The sequence below is a fragment of the Amborella trichopoda genome, chromosome 5, assembly GCF_054954075.1.
Source record: "Amborella trichopoda isolate Santa Cruz 75 chromosome 5, AtrichopodaSantaCruz75HAP2 v2.0, whole genome shotgun sequence".
NCBI classification, from domain to species: domain Eukaryota; kingdom Viridiplantae; phylum Streptophyta; class Magnoliopsida; order Amborellales; family Amborellaceae; genus Amborella; species Amborella trichopoda.
Genome location: NC_142340.1, coordinates 2,829,259 through 2,846,836, shown reverse-complemented (window position 1 = coordinate 2,846,836; position 17,578 = coordinate 2,829,259). Strand labels below are relative to the sequence as shown.

The 17,578-nt window shown below is 35.5% G+C and overlaps 1 protein-coding gene across 3 annotated transcripts; it reads right to left on the bottom strand.

The window, feature by feature from the left end:
• TRZ4 (tRNAse Z4) lies at nucleotides 1-12,546 on the bottom strand. Of its 3 annotated transcripts, none has more exons than XR_016055587.1 (12): nucleotides 12,115-12,546; nucleotides 11,463-11,552; nucleotides 11,002-11,046; nucleotides 10,642-10,696; nucleotides 10,238-10,281; nucleotides 9,347-9,802; nucleotides 7,546-7,814; nucleotides 4,045-4,187; nucleotides 3,863-3,913; nucleotides 2,425-2,903; nucleotides 1,340-2,105; nucleotides 1-476 (listed from the first exon to the last, which is right to left on the bottom strand). XR_016055587.1 is itself a non-coding variant. In XM_006853542.4 (12 exons), the coding sequence occupies exons 1-12, from the start codon at nucleotides 12,520-12,522 to the stop codon at nucleotides 156-158; spliced, it is 3,132 nt and encodes a 1,043-aa protein (XP_006853604.3). In that variant the 5' UTR covers nucleotides 12,523-12,546; the 3' UTR covers nucleotides 1-155. The 3 variants fall into 3 exon arrangements, 1 of the variants encoding a protein (XP_006853604.3); XM_006853542.4 differs by having other exon boundaries at nucleotides 4,040-4,187; XR_016055588.1 differs by lacking the exon at nucleotides 1-476 and having other exon boundaries at nucleotides 4,040-4,647.
• Nucleotides 12,547-17,578: the final 5,032 nt, after the last annotated feature.

Below are 17,578 nucleotides of genomic sequence, written 5' to 3'. Positions count from 1 at the left end.
TGATCAGTTAACCACCTCCCCTGGTTTCTACATTCAACATCTCTGAGATTTCGTTCATAGCCATCTCACTTTTTAACAGAAGCTAAAGAGAGGCTACAGCTAAATTTAAAAGAAACAGAAAAATTACAAAAATACAAGAAACTCAGAGTTCAAACTTATTGATTTACTGCTGGTTCTAGATCCAAAATCTCTTCAGTTTCATCGGAAACCATCTCATTTTTAAATAGAAGCTTTAGATGTGGGACTACTTTAGGAAGCAATGGCAAGTCTGCAATGTTAATACTCATCATGTCAAAACCAATGCAAGTGGAGTGCATGTGGGTTTCGTCGAAAACTGGGATTTTGGGGTATCTTTGGCTGAAATGTGTTAATACAACCCTGTAAGCTCCTGCGCTCGCTCCCACTTCAACTGCTTCTTTTGTTGTGCTGTGGTTTCTAGCTATGGCTTCTTCAACCATGCCATCCTCAAAAGTGGCCTGCAAAAACCGGTAAAAAACACGATCAAGACCTCATTAGAACACATAATTGACAGTTTTCACGATTCAAGTTGTTTATAATCAATGGTTTCCACAATCCGAATTGTTGTATATCAAAAAGAGAATTCAATAGAATCCTGAGCTTGTTTCTATCAACGCAATGCACAAGTGTGCTCAGTGTGTGTGGAGGGAAGGATACATCAAGCGTAAAAAGTAGAGTACGGAAACGACTCCACTTCCAAAGAAAATCCAGATGATTCAATCCAAAAAATCAGCACAAGGCAAGGTTTTTGGGATCATGATCACACTACCCTAATAAGTTTTGCATAACGAAGGAAAAACATGTCATCTCCAAAACTAACTTGCATAAGTGATATCTTCTATGCGAGTATGTGCATGTGCAAGCACACACAAAAACACGTGCCGGCACGTGGAGGGGAGGGGGATGGGTGGGGGAGAAGAGAGAGAGAATCGAATGTAAATTATTCAAGGAAAAGAAGGAAAGGCTACTTTCTTTTTCCCTTTTTTTTTTTTTTTTTTTAATTTTTTTTTAGAAGGTTAAACCTCGGAAAGGCTACTTTTTACGGCTCAAATGCTTCACCACATCCTCCCATTTCTCGAGATGGGTTTCATGAAATTTTCCAAAACTTGAACAGTTTATAGTTGGATGATATTTGATTTTATCATATTCTTTCATGGATTCACCATTTCTTTCAAAATTCTGAAAGCTTCTGGAACCTTTTAAAAGTTAAGAACTACCTGAATATCCTTAACAACCAATCCCCTGCAGACAACACTAACTACAATGCAAAGAACCCAATGTTCTTTAGAAAGAAACAAGATGGCTACTTCCAAAGACGTACCTCGTGTATCAGAACAGTGGCTTCTTGAGACGCTTCAATCAAAGCTTGGCAAGGCCTCGTGTCCCCTGAATATACAAGCTTCCAACCAGGTATCATCTCTCCTAAGCTGTTTTTTCCATTAGCAGCCTGCAAAACCACTCCAAAGGCCTGTGGACAATGCACCACTGGGACACTGATCAAAGTATCCAACCCCAATTCACATAAAACACACTTCAATTTCTGAATCCCTGAAATATCAACAAAAATATTGCCCTGAAATCCCGGTCTTCTCCAAAAGCTTTGCATTTTACCACCTTCAAACAGTGTCGACTTTCGAGGTGATACATGCCCAACTTTGTCATCTCTTTCTGTTATTCCTCCCAATTCCATGAACTCTTCATCATCTGACACAAACTGAGAATTATCATTTTTCCCATTTTGCGTTTCAGGAAAATAACCATTTTGCCCATGTATTGTTTCAAGAAATTTACTATTTTGCCCCACATTCATTTTAAGAGGATCACCATGAGCATCTTTCATGGCCAATGTTGTTTGTCTGCAATCTAAGAACTGCATATCTAAATCCTCAAGTCTTGAATAAGCATCCAAGAATATCTTTAGTTGTCTTGGCCCTATAACAAGCAAGGGTTCATGGGGTTCATGTTTCAGCAAATTGTGACGCAGAGCAAGTATCCTGGCTAGGCCTGTGTGGTGATCCGCATGAATATGAGAAACCCAAATACATTTCAATCTTTTCACAGCATCATCTGCACCCTTTACACCAAATCTGAAATGAAAGGGAAAAAGCCCACCATCCATCAGCATATAACAAGCGAGAGCAGCATACATATATAGCAAGCGAGAGAGAGAGAGAGAGACCAGTGCACACTGTTAATGTGCAAAAGTTACAAGTTTTCTTTCAACCAATACTTTGCTGGAATTTGGTGTTAAAAAGAAATATTTCTTTAGTTAAAAGGTAAGGAAAAGACTGAAAATTCACAAAAGTAAACAATCAAATTTGAAATCTTTCAGTCCATGAAGGGGAAAAGAAGCAGAATATTTCAGACAATCACGGCAAAAGTTCCAAGAAAATCAAACAAGTATACCTTCTCTTCAGCTGCCCCAAAGTTCCCTCACCACAATCTAGAAGCATACTTCCTTTCGAGAAGAGATTCAAATAAATAGCACTGACATTGCGATATTTGGATGGCTGCGATGAACCAGTTCCAAGAAGAACAATTTCCAAATCTTCCCTTGTTATATGTTCCAGACATCTTGGTATATAAGAGTCATAAATTTCCACGTCACCATTACTGCGTATTCTGGAACTAAAATTCTCTGATCCTGAGGTAGTTAGGCAAGCATTTTCATTCATCCAAGGCTCTTCAACAACAGAGTTATTGGGTGCATGTGATATGGGTTTCACAGCCTTTTCAGCCCTTCTCCACAGTTGCCTAACACATTCCGTAGCTTCAACAATTTCGGGAATCTCTGAAAGTAGCTCATCAATAGCCTCTTTTGGGGTCAATGCACTTGGAACCACAGATCTATCCAACCCAAGCTGGGAAAATGGGCGCAGCTGAAACTGAATAAAATAAAATAAAATAAAAGTTCATTACTGCAGAAGTTCAATTGATGAGGAAAAAGATGTAAAAATCATTTAGAGGCCCCTTATAAACCCTAAAAGGCATAACAAAAATAAGAAATCGTTTGTTTTGGGTAATCAAGTCTGGTTCAATGTGAAAAGGAAACATGAATAACACAACAGAGGACACCATTTCTCTAATGCCTGATTCCACAGTCTCTCACTAGATCAACTGCCAAAATTATCAGCTGTCAAACTTTCTAAAGCTGATATCCCACGACAACTATATGAATCTAAATATATTCTTTCCATTCCTGCCCTCATTGATCTCATGAGAAATGTTTTTTAGAGAATCTCAAATAAGAAGTTATGTAGGTAAGTAAGATGAGAATATATCATTAACAAACCAAACAAAATTCTGGATTTATATAAACATCAACAGGATGATTAAGTTGTATTCACGTAATGTTCAAGATTACATCTATCACCTCAAGACAGTATTCCAATGGAAATTATGCACTAAAGAGAATGGCATCACCTTCATGCATCATTCTTCCTGAATTATAGTAATCAATAGAACACTTCTAGAAGGCACTTAAGAGAATGGCATCACCTTCATGCTTCATTCTTCCTGAATTATAGTAATCAATAGAACACTTCTAGAAGAAACATGAATATAATACTGTTTTGATTGATCAACAAACCTAATGAATGGGGCAAGAGAGAGAAAGAGAGAGAGAGAGGAACTTCCAAGGTTCTATGGCTCATCACATAGGACAGCATAATTATGTGCAGAGGATAGTAGAATTTGATTCAGTATATATCCTTCCGGCCCCCCAACCCCCCCACCACCAAAAGAAAAAGAAGAAGAAGAAGAAGAACGAAAAAGATGAAACACAAAGTAAAATCAAGTGACTAATGTCACAGTCAAAAATATATGAGCTTTAGCTCATACATACCTTTAGAAGATTCTCCGCAGGTATAGTTTTGCAGATACTTGATGGAACAGCCTAGGAAAAAGAAATGAACATCTCAGATGATTTGAACATGTTAAAAGTAAGTGCCAAACTGTACTCATAACAGGATATTTGTAACTACCAGGCCTTCCACTTCAAAGGAGAAACAACAGAACAAACCTCACTTGAAGTAATGGGGTCCACTGGATGGTAGTCAACTTGATTAAGAGACCAAAATCCTGGAGATGGGAACAGCTGTGGGCAGAGATAATTAAACCTAGAAGCGAATCGAGCACTGGCTAATAGAATTGGTACTTCTATGTTCTTTCTGCAGAGAAGTAAGAAATGAAAGGAAGGACAACACTGTATGTAAATTTGCACATGAAAATCAGCAAGATATGAATATATTCATATAGAAAATTAGAAATGAAATCAGAGATGCATGAAACAATCTTCAAAAGAAAGCTTGCATACACATGGAACAGTGAATACGCGAGTAAGGTGTAGTTAGAGCTAGTTTGGTTACTTATGTAAAGATAGTTTGGATGATTATGAAAAACCCAAGTACTTCAGCCACAACTAAGAAACCATGGGTACTTTCACGTCCATAAATAAAGGATATTTTGCCCTTTTCTGAATAATCATCCTTGATTCTACCACTTAAATGGATGTTATTTTCCTGATGGTTGTGCATACAAGATTCAAAGTTGCACAACACAGTTTGGCTTCATTTAGGTTACGAGAGATATAAGTGATCTCTGCCTTTGTTCTGAAAGCTTCTTATTTTTCTGCAATTTGTTCAGTCGAAGCAGTTCATACATCAATAGATATAAAACAGTCCCAGAGAATTAAAGGCATTTGATAGATAGCCAATAGATCTAGAGGCACATTTGATATAAAAGAAAGAGAATTTACGCTCATGTCAACCTACATAACCGTTATTATAGAAAACCCCATTTTATGTATTTATGTCCAAATTATTTCCCCTTTTTCCCCAAAATGTCCCCACTTTGGACCTTGAAAGTCCGAAGTAACAATGACTTTCAGACAGAAGTTACAACTTTTTTTTTACTATGATTCTTTTACTGAATTCTGACTTTCATAGTCTGAAGTCAAATTTTCTCAAAATGACTTTGTATCTTCAAAGTCTGAAGTCATTTCAACAAGTCTTGACTATGGACCTTGAAAGTCAAAACTTTCGCAATCTTTTTTAAGTCAAGTGAGTTCCGACTTAAGCCAAGACTTCAAGTCTTAGCTTCGGATCTTGAAAATCCAAAGCTAAAGATTGTCTTCTCCAGTGTTCGCAAAATCAAACCGGAACGGTTAACTGGACATGGGGCTGGAAGCAGTTTGAACCGGAACCGGACTAACCGGGGTGGTTAACCGGACTAACCGGTCAAGTTGATTTTTTTTTAAAAAAAAGGGTCAAAAACTCCCAAAAAATTTCAAAAAAAAAAAACTAAAAATATTTAGACTAAATGTATAATATCTTATTACATATATTTATTTTACAAAAAAAAAATTGAAGCAACTTTTTATAAAGTAATATTCAAATACTATGGTCCTGTGCCTGAAAATAGCTTAGGATATTTTTTTTGAAGATATTTTTGTCATATAATATAGAAAAAACTTCCCATATTGATAAAAAAATATATAATTTTACTAAGCAAAATGAAATTTTTCTTTTTTAGAAAAATCAATTTATCAAATGAGGGATGATTTGAAATTAAGATCTTTGTATAACTCTCTCTCTCTCTTGAATCGGGCCAGATCAGGATCGGCCAGTGACTGATCCCGAGTTAGTCGGCCGATTTTTTAAAAAATGGTTGATCTTTTAAAGGCTATTTCCATAACATTCCAAAAACTTGATAGAGAATGAACAAAAAAAATAAATAAAGAAAAAGGAGAAGAACAAAGCACATACAAGACAGTGTAGTGTTTCATTGAACATAAGGCAACCATAATTTTTACATGCACTTTAAAAAACAAAATATCCCATTTCCATAATTACAAGTATAAATATATCAACTTAAAAAAAAAAGATAACTAAAAAATCGAGCGACATTATCATGCACTTATCAAAAAGAAGAGTCAATTTTATCAAAAAAAAATTTTATCAAAGGAATAATTTTATTAAGCAAAATAGAAAAATACTTCTCATATTCATCAAAAAAATGTAATTTTATTAAAAAATCATAATTCTATTAAATATAATTTATTAAGCACAACAGAAAAACACTTCTCAATTTTATCAAAAAACATAATTTTCTTCAACAAAATATCTTTTTTAGAAAAATCAACTTTTCAAAAACCCAAAAAATGAAGCAACATTTTGAGCAAGAAACAACCCTCAATGTTTGGATAATCGAAAAAATAAACATACATGCATTGTAAAGGCTTTGATTATCTTTCAAACGCACCCAATATCATCAAAAAATATTCGTAATTTTTTATTTAATTGAAGAAAATGCGGAAATTCAAGATCTATGAAATTTTCATTATATGATGCAACGAAAAAATTGATATAAAAAAATTTACTCAATAATAAATAAACATAGTAATTTTATTTGAGCTATAAAGCCTCAATTATTGAAATACACAACTTTTTTTGATAACAAACAACCAATAAATGGACAAAAAATCCGCAATTTGGGTAGAACACAGGTTCTTGGAGCAGCAACCATTAAACCCTTTATTTTTTTGTTTTATGATCAAATTAAAGTTGAATCTAGTAAATGCTTCGAATAGCAATCAAACTCCTCAACTTTCTTGAAGAATCATTAGGTATTAAGGAAATTATTGAAAGAATGGCAGAAGTTTTCAAAAACCTAAAAAATCCGCCATTTCAATCCAAGAAACTCGTTTTTTTCAATGTTTAAATCCAAATTTATTGTTTTAGATTCATTATATAGTGATTTAAACCATTCAAACACGAAAAAAAACCAAAATATTGCCGCAAACTGAATAAAAAGTGGTGAAATTTGGATTCACAGTTTTCGTTCTACAAATAACGGTTTGAATTTTAAAATAACGATGTTATTTATAAGTTACTGTTATTTACCCTAAAACGTTGTTATAACGACGAACCGGTCTGGTAAGCTGAAAACCGGCCGGTTTTTAGAAAATATCGCCGGTTCAATATCGAACTGGCCGGTTTTTGTACCAATTTTTTTTGAAGATAAGCGTCTATTGAGTAGTACCGCAAAACCGGCCTTAACCGGTATCGGTACCTTGCCGGTACCGATCTAACCGGCAGGTTCCGGTTTGGACCGGCCGGTTTTGCGAACAATGGCCTTCTCACTGTGGACCTTGAAGGTCCGAAGTAGGGCATTTTTTGTTTGGGTGGGGGGGGGGGGGGGGAGGGGGGAAGGATGATAGAGAAAAAAATGGTATAATGTAATAACAAAAATTCGGGGCAGATTTCTATAATAACGATATTTTCGGGGGACATGTGTATAGATTTCTCTAAATGAATTTCTCTAAATGAAAATAGGAAAGAAGCACACTTTAATCGATGCTTAGGTCTCTAATCCAGTTAGAATTTGAAAATTGGTTTCAAGACAAACAACCCTTTTTTCAATTATGAACAACAATATTTTTTTCGATTAATTTAGCCAATCCTATATTGAAACTGGCTATTCATTCTCAATACTATAGATACCAACATAAATAGTAAGAAGACATACATTTCATGACCAGCCATAATATGCTGGGCCTCAGTAAACCTAGCCATCCACTCTTGATAAGTTGCAGTCTTTGTAACAGAAGAAGGACCCAAGTGAATCATACAATTCACAGTCTTCTTACTCCCTTTAGATGGATCTGAAGAATCCACATAATAATCATTAAGAGATGAAAGTGACACCAAATCCTGCACATGAGATAATGTGGGGCAGTCCACAAGAATAACTATGGGTCCAGGAGATGAAGGGCCGAGCACATCATTTGGATGGACCTACATAAGAAATAAAACTATTATTAAAACGAGTATATAAAAGTGAACACAAGTTGATTTCACTCGCTCCAGCAAATTTGGTTTGGAGCATGAATGAGTTTTAGAAAACTCTAGTTTGGTTATATTAAATATACCAGAATTTATATGCAGACACCTTTTAGGTTTCAGAATTTATATGCAGACAGTCAGACACCTTGTAGTTTTTGTGGTAGTAAGTACTCCACCCAACTTTGAAACTTGTCGATGACACAATATATTTTACCAGATTTGGAAAACTCACTAGTTTTTTGAAAGATTTTCAAATAAATACAAACTAAATGGGGTTTGGCTTTGTTCCAGTTGGGAATGGAGTTCAAGTTTTTAAAAAATTATTAAAAGCAACACATTATAGAATTAACAATGATCATCATCATCATCAGCCTTATCCCAGATAATTGGAGTCAGCTATATGAATCTTGGTCCTCCATTTCAAGATGTGGCAAAGTTTTATGCCGGCTGTCTACCTAACGCAGCCCACCTCTTTTACCCGGGCTTGGGACGGGTCAAGGGAAAGTTCAAGGTCCTCACCCTTCTTAGATCCTCAGAACCCATGGCATGCCTATAACTAATAGGTGCATCATATGTAGGGTATTATGAGGAAACAATGCATCAACTTTTTCTCCTCTGCAAAGTAGCTCAGGTAATAGTACGCAAGGACTTTTCAAGGTCAGAACCCATATTATGGTTAATTTGGTTTTGAAGAAATGCAACAAATTTTTAAGGTCAAAACTCTGGTTCAGCCAAAATCAAAGAAAAGATTTCGGTTGTGTTATTGACTGGTAAATCGCAAGAAAAGAGTTATGAGGCTATACACATAGAAATCTACATCTGCATTAGCAAAATATAGCTTGGACCCCAAAGTGCAAAAGATATTATTGGATCCCACCTCCCCCAAACACCATCAAATTGAATTTTGATGGCAGTTCCAGGGACAAACAAGCCCCAGATTGATTGGAGGAACTTTACCGAACTACCAAGGGGAAATATGTGGGAAATATCACACCTCCCCCAAACACCATTTATAGAATTAATAATGATATGATGTATATTAGGTTTGGCTTTTGGACATCACCAAAAACTGCATAGTTCTGACTGCACCAGATAAGTATGCAGTCCCAGGCAGTGAAGGTATGAGTCTTGTGTGTTTTATATTTCTTTTTTGAAACCTCTAGTAACCAGATTGGGCCTTTTAATTGGCTCTAGAGTGGGAGCCCAGAACAATCCAGTTTGATGTTAGTTTCATCAGTCACGGAAGGGATGCCCATAAGTTGCCAGCTTTGTCAATCTGGCTGTACCTAGAAGGCTAACCAGTCCAATTAAAAGAACCCAATTTGGGTTATTTCGGCTTCAAGCCTTCAACCAGGTTTAACTGGCTGCTCCAGTCTAATTTCAAGAATACTGGCCAATTCAAATAATAATAGCAGTGATGGTGATGATGATGACGACAATGATGATGAGATGATGCATAAAAGGAATGCGAAATTTTTGCTCACCATGATGTCTTTACGATCAGACATAACAGAATTCCCAAGCTGCAACTCCCTGTATTTTGGTCCAGCCTTTAAACCAAGGGCCACAGCTTTTGCTAGATCAAATTTTCCCTTAATTTCAGGCAATTCACAAACATAAACAACAGAAAGATCACCAGGCTTGGAAACCGTATCTTCCTTGGTCGGTGCCTTCGGAAAATAACCCAACTTCTCTTGTGAATTTGAACCCATAACTCCGATATTTTGGTCACCTTTGGAGCTTTTAGGTCTTAGAAGAATCGCTGATATTTTGATGACCTCATCATCAATAAGAACAATGGGCTCTCTATATAAGCCTATAGTTTCACTGGCATTAGCAGGTGGTCCAAAACTATGAGTGTGCACCACAGCAGACCTTGTAATGAATACACGCATGGCATCTACTAGATATTTGAGATCAGAAGGACCCCAAATTTTGATCTACAAGACAGAAATTACAAATTATAACAATGAAGAACGAACATATATATGTTGCCATATACAACAATGTAATGGACTATGGCATATCCAGAGTCCATTTGGGTTGTCACCATCTAATGCAAATTATGCAATGATTGGGAGAGAGGAGACCAGAACAGGACATGACCACAATTGTGGGTACCACTCTCTTCCTCCTTGCCACTCACATTTCATTGGACATCATGACACTATTGGGCTATGGTTTTCTGTAATCCATTGAATTCATAGTATACTTTCCTTTGCTATTACAGGAAGGAAAGAAAACCCATTTTTTGAATGGCTACCCCGTTGATTATGATGGCTCCAGTACAAAATTGTAGAGCTATCTAAGCTATCGACGAATTTGAAGAAAACATAGGCAAATTCATAACGTTTGAATTGATACTTATTACTTACAGTCATCCCTTCCTCTCCTATGCCAGCCAACGTCAAGAGCAGACCTATGCAACATTCAGGTAAACCTCTCATGTAAAAGCCCATTATAAAAAATATCATATTGATGAACAATGACTTTAATGACCCAAGTTAACCAATGGCAATATATAAATGAAGGTACATTATAATTCGACGGACAACGGAAACCATGACCCATGGGGATCATCAGCATTCAATGAAATAATGGGACGGTGAAGGAGGAGGAGACCCACCAGAAAAGAACAAGAACCAAAAGGTGAGCACCACTCACTCTTCATCACCATTGGCTATTTCATTGAATGGTAATGAACCCTGTGGGAACCCTTGGTCCATTGGATTACGCTATATTTGCCATTTTGCCTTATAAACAATCGATAAGTACTGACCTGGAAGGCCACCAGCAGTTTCTGAGCAAACACGAGTCATGAACATGTGATCAATCTGAAATAAGAACACAGCATAACTAAGGCTGCTTTTTTCCTTATACTTAATAACTATAATACAAAAAACAAAAAATTATCACAATCAAGTCAGTGGAAGCTATACAATTATCCATGTGTACCTGCATCAGTGTACTTGAATGGGTACACTTAACAAATAATCATTTTTTATCATTAACTGAATCCCGTTAATCAATTCTGTTTTTTTTTTTTTTTTTGAGAATCCAGTTAATCAAAATTGTTGTAATCTTTTTCTATTTTTGATATGTATCACTAGAAACAAATCTTAAAGAATATTCACCGTACCTTTGATAATCTAATCTTGTGCTCAGTGCAAAAACGCTGCAAACCCTGGTACACCAAATTTTTCTAGTAGTGAGTCAAGAAGCATCCTTTTAATCCTGCTAAAACTGTAAATTTCATGAAGGTGGTCGAGCAAAACTAATAAAAATTTCATGAAGGTGGTCGAGCAAAACTAATAAAAATTTCATGAAGGTGGTCGAGCAAAACTAATAAAAGAGTATATACTTTGGAAAAGAGAAAGATAAAAAAACCAAAAGAAATTCATCAGAGTTTATGAGCAAGAGTTCCTCTATCATTACCTCTCCAGCTCTGAATACGAACCTGCTAATACTCTAAATTTTATGAAGGTGGTCGAGCAAATCTAATGAATAGCATATACTAAGGAAAAGGAAAAGGAAATGACGAAAAAAATAAAATTAAAAGAAATACGTCTGAATCTATAGCAAGAGTTCCTCTATCATTACCTCTCCAGCATTGAATATGAATCTTTGCTTATCAAAAAACAGCAAAACAGATGGAGAAGTGTCTTGTGTATCCATTCCAGTCCCCAAAATCTATCCCAAAAAAGCAGTTATCAGTATAGAAAACCCATTAACAAAACCCACCAAATAACACCAATAAGGGGGAAAAAAAAAAAAAAGATGAAAAAAAAATTCGATCACCAAAACCCATTACAAAGGCCATTAATCAACACCAGAAAGTCCTAATGAAAAAACCCATCAAAGAAACGGAGAATACCATTGAGGGAGAAATTTAAAGTCCCAAAATATCTATTCCTCGTGATAAATCTTAACCAAAAAACCTAAAAAAAAAAAGAAAAAAAGCTTCAAGCCAACACCCACCATAACTCTATTTACTATTTCCATGCAGAATGATAAAAAAAAAAAACAAAAAAAAGGAGAAATAATGCAGACAGATAAAATTAGACACCCAAATATCCCTTAGCTGAGACATATTTTTACCAGAAAAAAATAAAAACCCAAAATTTCAAAACCAGACATTTCAAAGCAAAACACGAATTTCTATTCACCCCAGCAAAAATGTCAAAACACGAATTTCTATTCACCCCAGCAAAGCAAAAATGTCAAAAAAAAAAAAAAACTCAGATTCACTTACCTGAACATAACATATAGTATTAACGGGATTCGGTTTGCGAGTTTTCAACTGAAGGTTCTTCGGCTTGTCCCTATCGTTCCCTTCAGCTCGCTTCCTATTAAACACAGGTTCCATTTCCTCTCTCTTCTGCCCCTCTTCACCCTCCTTTTTATCTCTAGAAGTACTGCTTCTTCTCCTGACGGGGAGACCGCTATTTCTCCTATTTGAGGCAGAAGCAGCAGCAAGAACAGGGAAAGAATTTGAATGTTGAGAAAGAAAGGAGTGGGTGTTTTTGTAGAGAGAGAAAGAAGAGGAGGAGGTGTAAAAGAGTCTTCTGAGATTTGTAGAGAGTGAAGGGAGCCTCACATGGTGGGGGTTTAATCGGAAGAGAGTTGAGGCAGACAGGTAAGCCTGTGTAAGGGAGACCATGATAGTAGTTGAGACCTTAGGGGTATAGTGGTTTTTGGTGGTATTTATTATTTAGGGAAATTTATCAATATCATTTTATTCCTTTATATTTTGATTTCATTTCAAATAAATTTGTCAAATATGAAGTATTCAATATATTAACTATTTAATATCTTAACTATTTCTTCTTATGAAGTATTTAATCCTAGGTTTTTTTGTCTATTTAATTTTGAAAACCCCATCAAATGATACGTGATCATGAGTTAGAAATTTGAGATTTCATGTGTGTTTTGATGAATGTGAAATGTTAAATAGATGTATTTTAAAATGTGTTTTGATAAATTTCTATCATTACAATAGTTTCATCAAAGGACATGGGACATGAGCTAGAATAATTGATAATTTAGGTGTGTTAATGGATGAAATTCTAGATAGATGACATTTTAAGTGTGATTTGGCCCTATGATTATTTAAAATATGGAAAATTGTCTCATGGGGGGACACATTTCTACATTTGCTTCCCTTGAGGTTTTAAAAATGGATGGTCCATCTAAAAACAGTTAAAACTAATCGGTCCAACTGTTTCTTTATAAAATTATTATTTTCAATTTTTTTATTTTTTCATATTCATGATCTCTACGTTAAAGACACTATATTTTTAAAAATTAGGCTCAAAAATCTATCTCAAAAATAGGTACTCACTTTTACATGGACTCATACAAACAGTGTCCTTAGAATATTGGTAATTGAGAGTCCTATTTTTTGTTGGTAAGACGAGAAGGTAAGAACTTTCTTCGCATAATGGAATTAGGGCTTTAAACTTGGTCTTTGGACCCGATTTGAGGTGGACTTAGAGCCCAAGGGCTGAACTCATGTGATGTAGCCAATTGTGAGCAGTGGGCTTTCAAAATGTTTTTAACTTTCAAAATGCAGGTAGAATTAGGATTATTGGTACTCTATGAAAAGGTCTTTTAAATGCATGCATACAAAGTTATGATATCCAATTTTGTCAAAAAGCCAGAGTGAGCCATGTTTGTTATGTAAGCTTTGTAATAGGTGGCCCAAATCACATTCTGGTTAGGGTTAAGACTATAAATACTTATGATGCAAGAGAGAGGTTAAGATTTCTATCTCTTTCTTTAGGTTTTACCAGTACTCTTTTTTTTTTCTTTTTCTTTCGGCCATTGGAGGCAAGGATAGCATGGTCCTCCATCACCAGGTTTTGTATGCAAATTGTGAAAGTGAGTAACCAGTTAACCATTTGCCATCCATTTTCAGCTAAGCATGACATTGTCTGGCTCCACATTTCACTTCAAATATATAATTGGACATCAAATATGTATTTAACATGGCTTTCAATTATATTGAGGATGCAATTGAGAAGTTTTTTTAGATGAATTTATTTGATAGGCTTTCAAGTTTGTTTGCAAAATTATTCAGAGTTCGCTTTGATTTGGTACTGCTCTCATGGCCCGCAATAAAACTGTGCTTTACTTACCCCTAGATGTCCAATCAATTGCTACGATTTCAGGGAGAACTTAATATAACCAAAATATTACCATTGTAGAATGTAACAAGATTGGAAAGTGTTCAAACTATGAGAGTTTTGCTACCACTATGTTTAAGCATCCGATGTAAAAAACCCTAAAAGTAATCCACAAAAACAAGAAATAAGAAACAAACACAAAAGAAAGAGATGACCAACCAACACAAAGATATATATGGTTCGGTAACGTGCCTACGTCCATGGGAGATGATAGCTTATTTATTGGCAATAGAGAATAGGGTTACAATAGCTCTATTCCTCATGCATCTATGTTCACTCTGATTATAAAGAAATCTGTGTTTTTTCTTTAACCCTAAATGACCCCCTATTGCAACAATATATATCGAGTCTCAGATAAATGGTACAAAATACCGAAATACCCCATGTACGGATACAAAAATTTCCCTCGGGGCTACCGCCCCCGAACCCCCATAGGGGCCGAGTTCACCTAGTCTACCTAGCAGGACGACCCCTCCAGCCCTCAAGCCCTTCGGGCTTTTAACGGCCCTCCGGAGTCGTCTCCTTGACTCCACCTTTGGTAGATATTTTCTCTCAGAATACAAGACATCAATCATCAACATCTGATTATTTTATATTATGAAATTATACATCTTCTTCAAAGCCATGAGATTAGAAATCAGCCCTATATCTCTGATGAATACTCATAGATAAGTCAAAATATAGCCTTTGTTAGACAACAATTTTTTTTTTGGACGCAACTGACGTAAACCGAATTACAGAGGTAGAGGGAGAAACAACTTTAGTAGTCAACAGTTCTTCAACTCTCAAGGATCGTGGTTTTGATCAAATTAATCAAATAAAACATGTGAGTCATGGAGTGAACCAGAAAAATTAAGAAAGTGGTGATACACTTTCTCCACGACACATGGATCAAGCCTTCCAATAAGATTCCTAGATACAATAGTTTGCTCAGACACCTCGGGAAAAATGTCAAATTTGTGGGAAACTTGGACATACTGCATTCAAGTACTGGCATCGATTTAACCACAAGTACCAAGCAGGAGATATTCCTCAGACACTTGCTGCAATGACTATAGTTGATTCACAAGACTCATAATAGTTCCCGGACACAAGTGCCTCCACTCATATGACAGGATATCCAGGTAAGTTACAAAATCTTCGTCTCTTTAAAGGCACAAATACAATCATCGTTGGGAATGACGAATAATTAACTATTTCACATATTAGTGATGCAAATATTGCTATTGGATCTACAAAATTCAAGGTTCCTAGTGTTCTTTTGGTGCCTGTAATGAAAAAGAACTTGTTTTTTGTTAATCAATTTACAACAAATTTCTCTTTTATGTTTTAATTATCATCAAATGGTTTTTTGATTAAGGAAATGAGTACAAAAGAACTCTATCATCGATAGTAAAAAGGGAAAGATCGGAAAGTGTACACTATACCATTGTATTACCATTATATATAGAATAAAAGAACCAACACAAGAAAGTGTGTGGGGCACAATTATCTTTTCCAAAGTTCCCTTCTCGGTAGAGTTCTTTAGAACCATGTAGCTATAGGCATTTCAGCCGTAAACACATTCATGTAATTAATTGGTTGTGGTATATTTGATGAGAATTTCTAGCATATTGGAGTCATCGTATGATTTGTTTGAGATAAAATTATTTAATATAGTTATTGGGAGAAAATTGTATGTATGGAAGGGCTTTGAAATTCTCAAACTAGTTTATATTAAGCCTGTGGTCATATTTTAGATGTCTCATCTATCAACCGCATTAAAAGCCCATTGCAGTGACGGATGGGTTTCATGTTTGATAGAAACCCATGTCTATGAAGAGGTGAATGCTGTAAATAGCAATTACCAATTGAGCGTAAGAGTAAACCCAAACAGTAATTGAAAGATTGTCCAACCCAAACAGTGATTGAGAAATCGGCCGAGTAGTTTCTACTAAGCCGAGTTACTCAGGCTTAGGCCCTTGCCGAGCCTCAGTTGTCCCAAGGTATCCAACTCAAGGATATTAAAACAAATTAAAAATTATAAAAGATATAAAAAATAAAGAATTTATTGGGCTACGTTTTTATATGTTTTCTATCATTTTGGCAAAGATTGGAAAGTGTTTTGGTCATAAATACTTTTTTTACATTTTTACATTTTTTAAGTGTTTCAAAAACACCCCCAGTCACAATTTTTAAAAAAATTTATGGTTTTATTATTTTTTAACATCATTTTAAAATGTTTTTCTTCATCTTACTTCAAACGTACATTTCCTATTTTTTTATCTTTTTTTTTGTTGCTACAGTACTTTACACTAATCAGATCGAGTTACTTAGACTCGGCCCGAGTAATCGGCTCGGGCGAAGACTGATTACTTGATCCAAATCGAACTTTCTAACACTAGACCCAATTAATAGAAAACCAACAAAGGCATCCCGTGTGAGTGAGTTAGTGATTAATTGAATCAAGATTATTTGATTTGAACCATTTATTTTGTAACTAATACATAGTATATCTTATGACAAAAAAAATCTCATTCAATAGACAAACTTCAACCTCTAATCTATGACCTTTGTAACAAATATGTTAAGAGAAATGATCTTATAGGACCTTCTCCCACCCTATGTGTGTAGGACCCCAAGGAATCACCATTAAATTTGGCACGGATCTATAGAAAAGTCAAGTCACACATCCATATGATAATTTTTTTAGATATCCTTTAAGGTCCTACATACATGGGTGGGGGAGGGTCCTATAAAAACATTACTCATATGTTAAAATAAGCGGATTTCCAAATTCTCAAGCTTCTAATTTAACCAAACAAACAAAATTGAAATAACTTGTGAATACATACAAGTTTTTTTTCTTCCATATTTTTAGGTAATTTAGTGGGGAAAACTAGCCCCTACCAGTTTTTCAGGTAGATTAGCGAGTTAGTTTTTTTTAACGTGTCAATGGGTGATGTCAACAGGATTGGAAACCATAATGTGGTAACTAGGTATGAAGGTGCTACCACCATGACCTAGCCCTTCTCCTGGTACAAACGACGTACCAAACAAAAGATCCCAACTTTCAAAATTTCCATTTTCCAAGGCTCCTGGTTCCCGGGGACAACCTATTCAAGCGATGCTATCTAGATTTCCCCATATGATTCGACTCTATTCAATTTCTCCAAGATCCACCTAAAATACTCGATCTTAAGGAAAAAATAGCATAAAACAGTTAATGGGTTGGGTATTTTCCCAAAATCGAATGAAGGAAATGTCATGTAGGTAGCACGTTCCCCACAATCAAACACTTAGGTGTGTTTGGTGCGTGTGAATATACTTCTATAAAAATATTTTCACATAAAAAAACTCCCCCATGTTATTAGATGGGGGTTTTCTTTCAAACCAATTGATTACGGATGTGTGAAAACCTCTTGCACCTGAACTTCACGTGAAAATACTTTCACAACATTATTTTCACACGTACCAATCATGTTAAGGTTTCTTTGAACTAAATGCACGAAGAGAAATAAGTTTCTTTACCTGATTTGTGGAACAAATGAA

Excerpts from the sequence above, each read along its gene's own strand:
- TRZ4 (XM_006853542.4), bottom strand. The coding sequence starts at position 12,522 with ATGGTCTCCCTTACACAGGCTTACCTGTCTGCCTCAACTCTCTTCCGA. Across the intron at positions 9,803-10,237 it reads TAGGAGAGGAAGGGATGACT|ATCAAAATTTGGGGTCCTTC; the intron begins GTAAGTAATAAG and ends TCTGTCTTGTAG. Across the intron at positions 2,106-2,424 it reads TTGGGGCAGCTGAAGAGAAG|ATTTGGTGTAAAGGGTGCAG; the intron begins GTATACTTGTTT and ends CTTTCATTTCAG.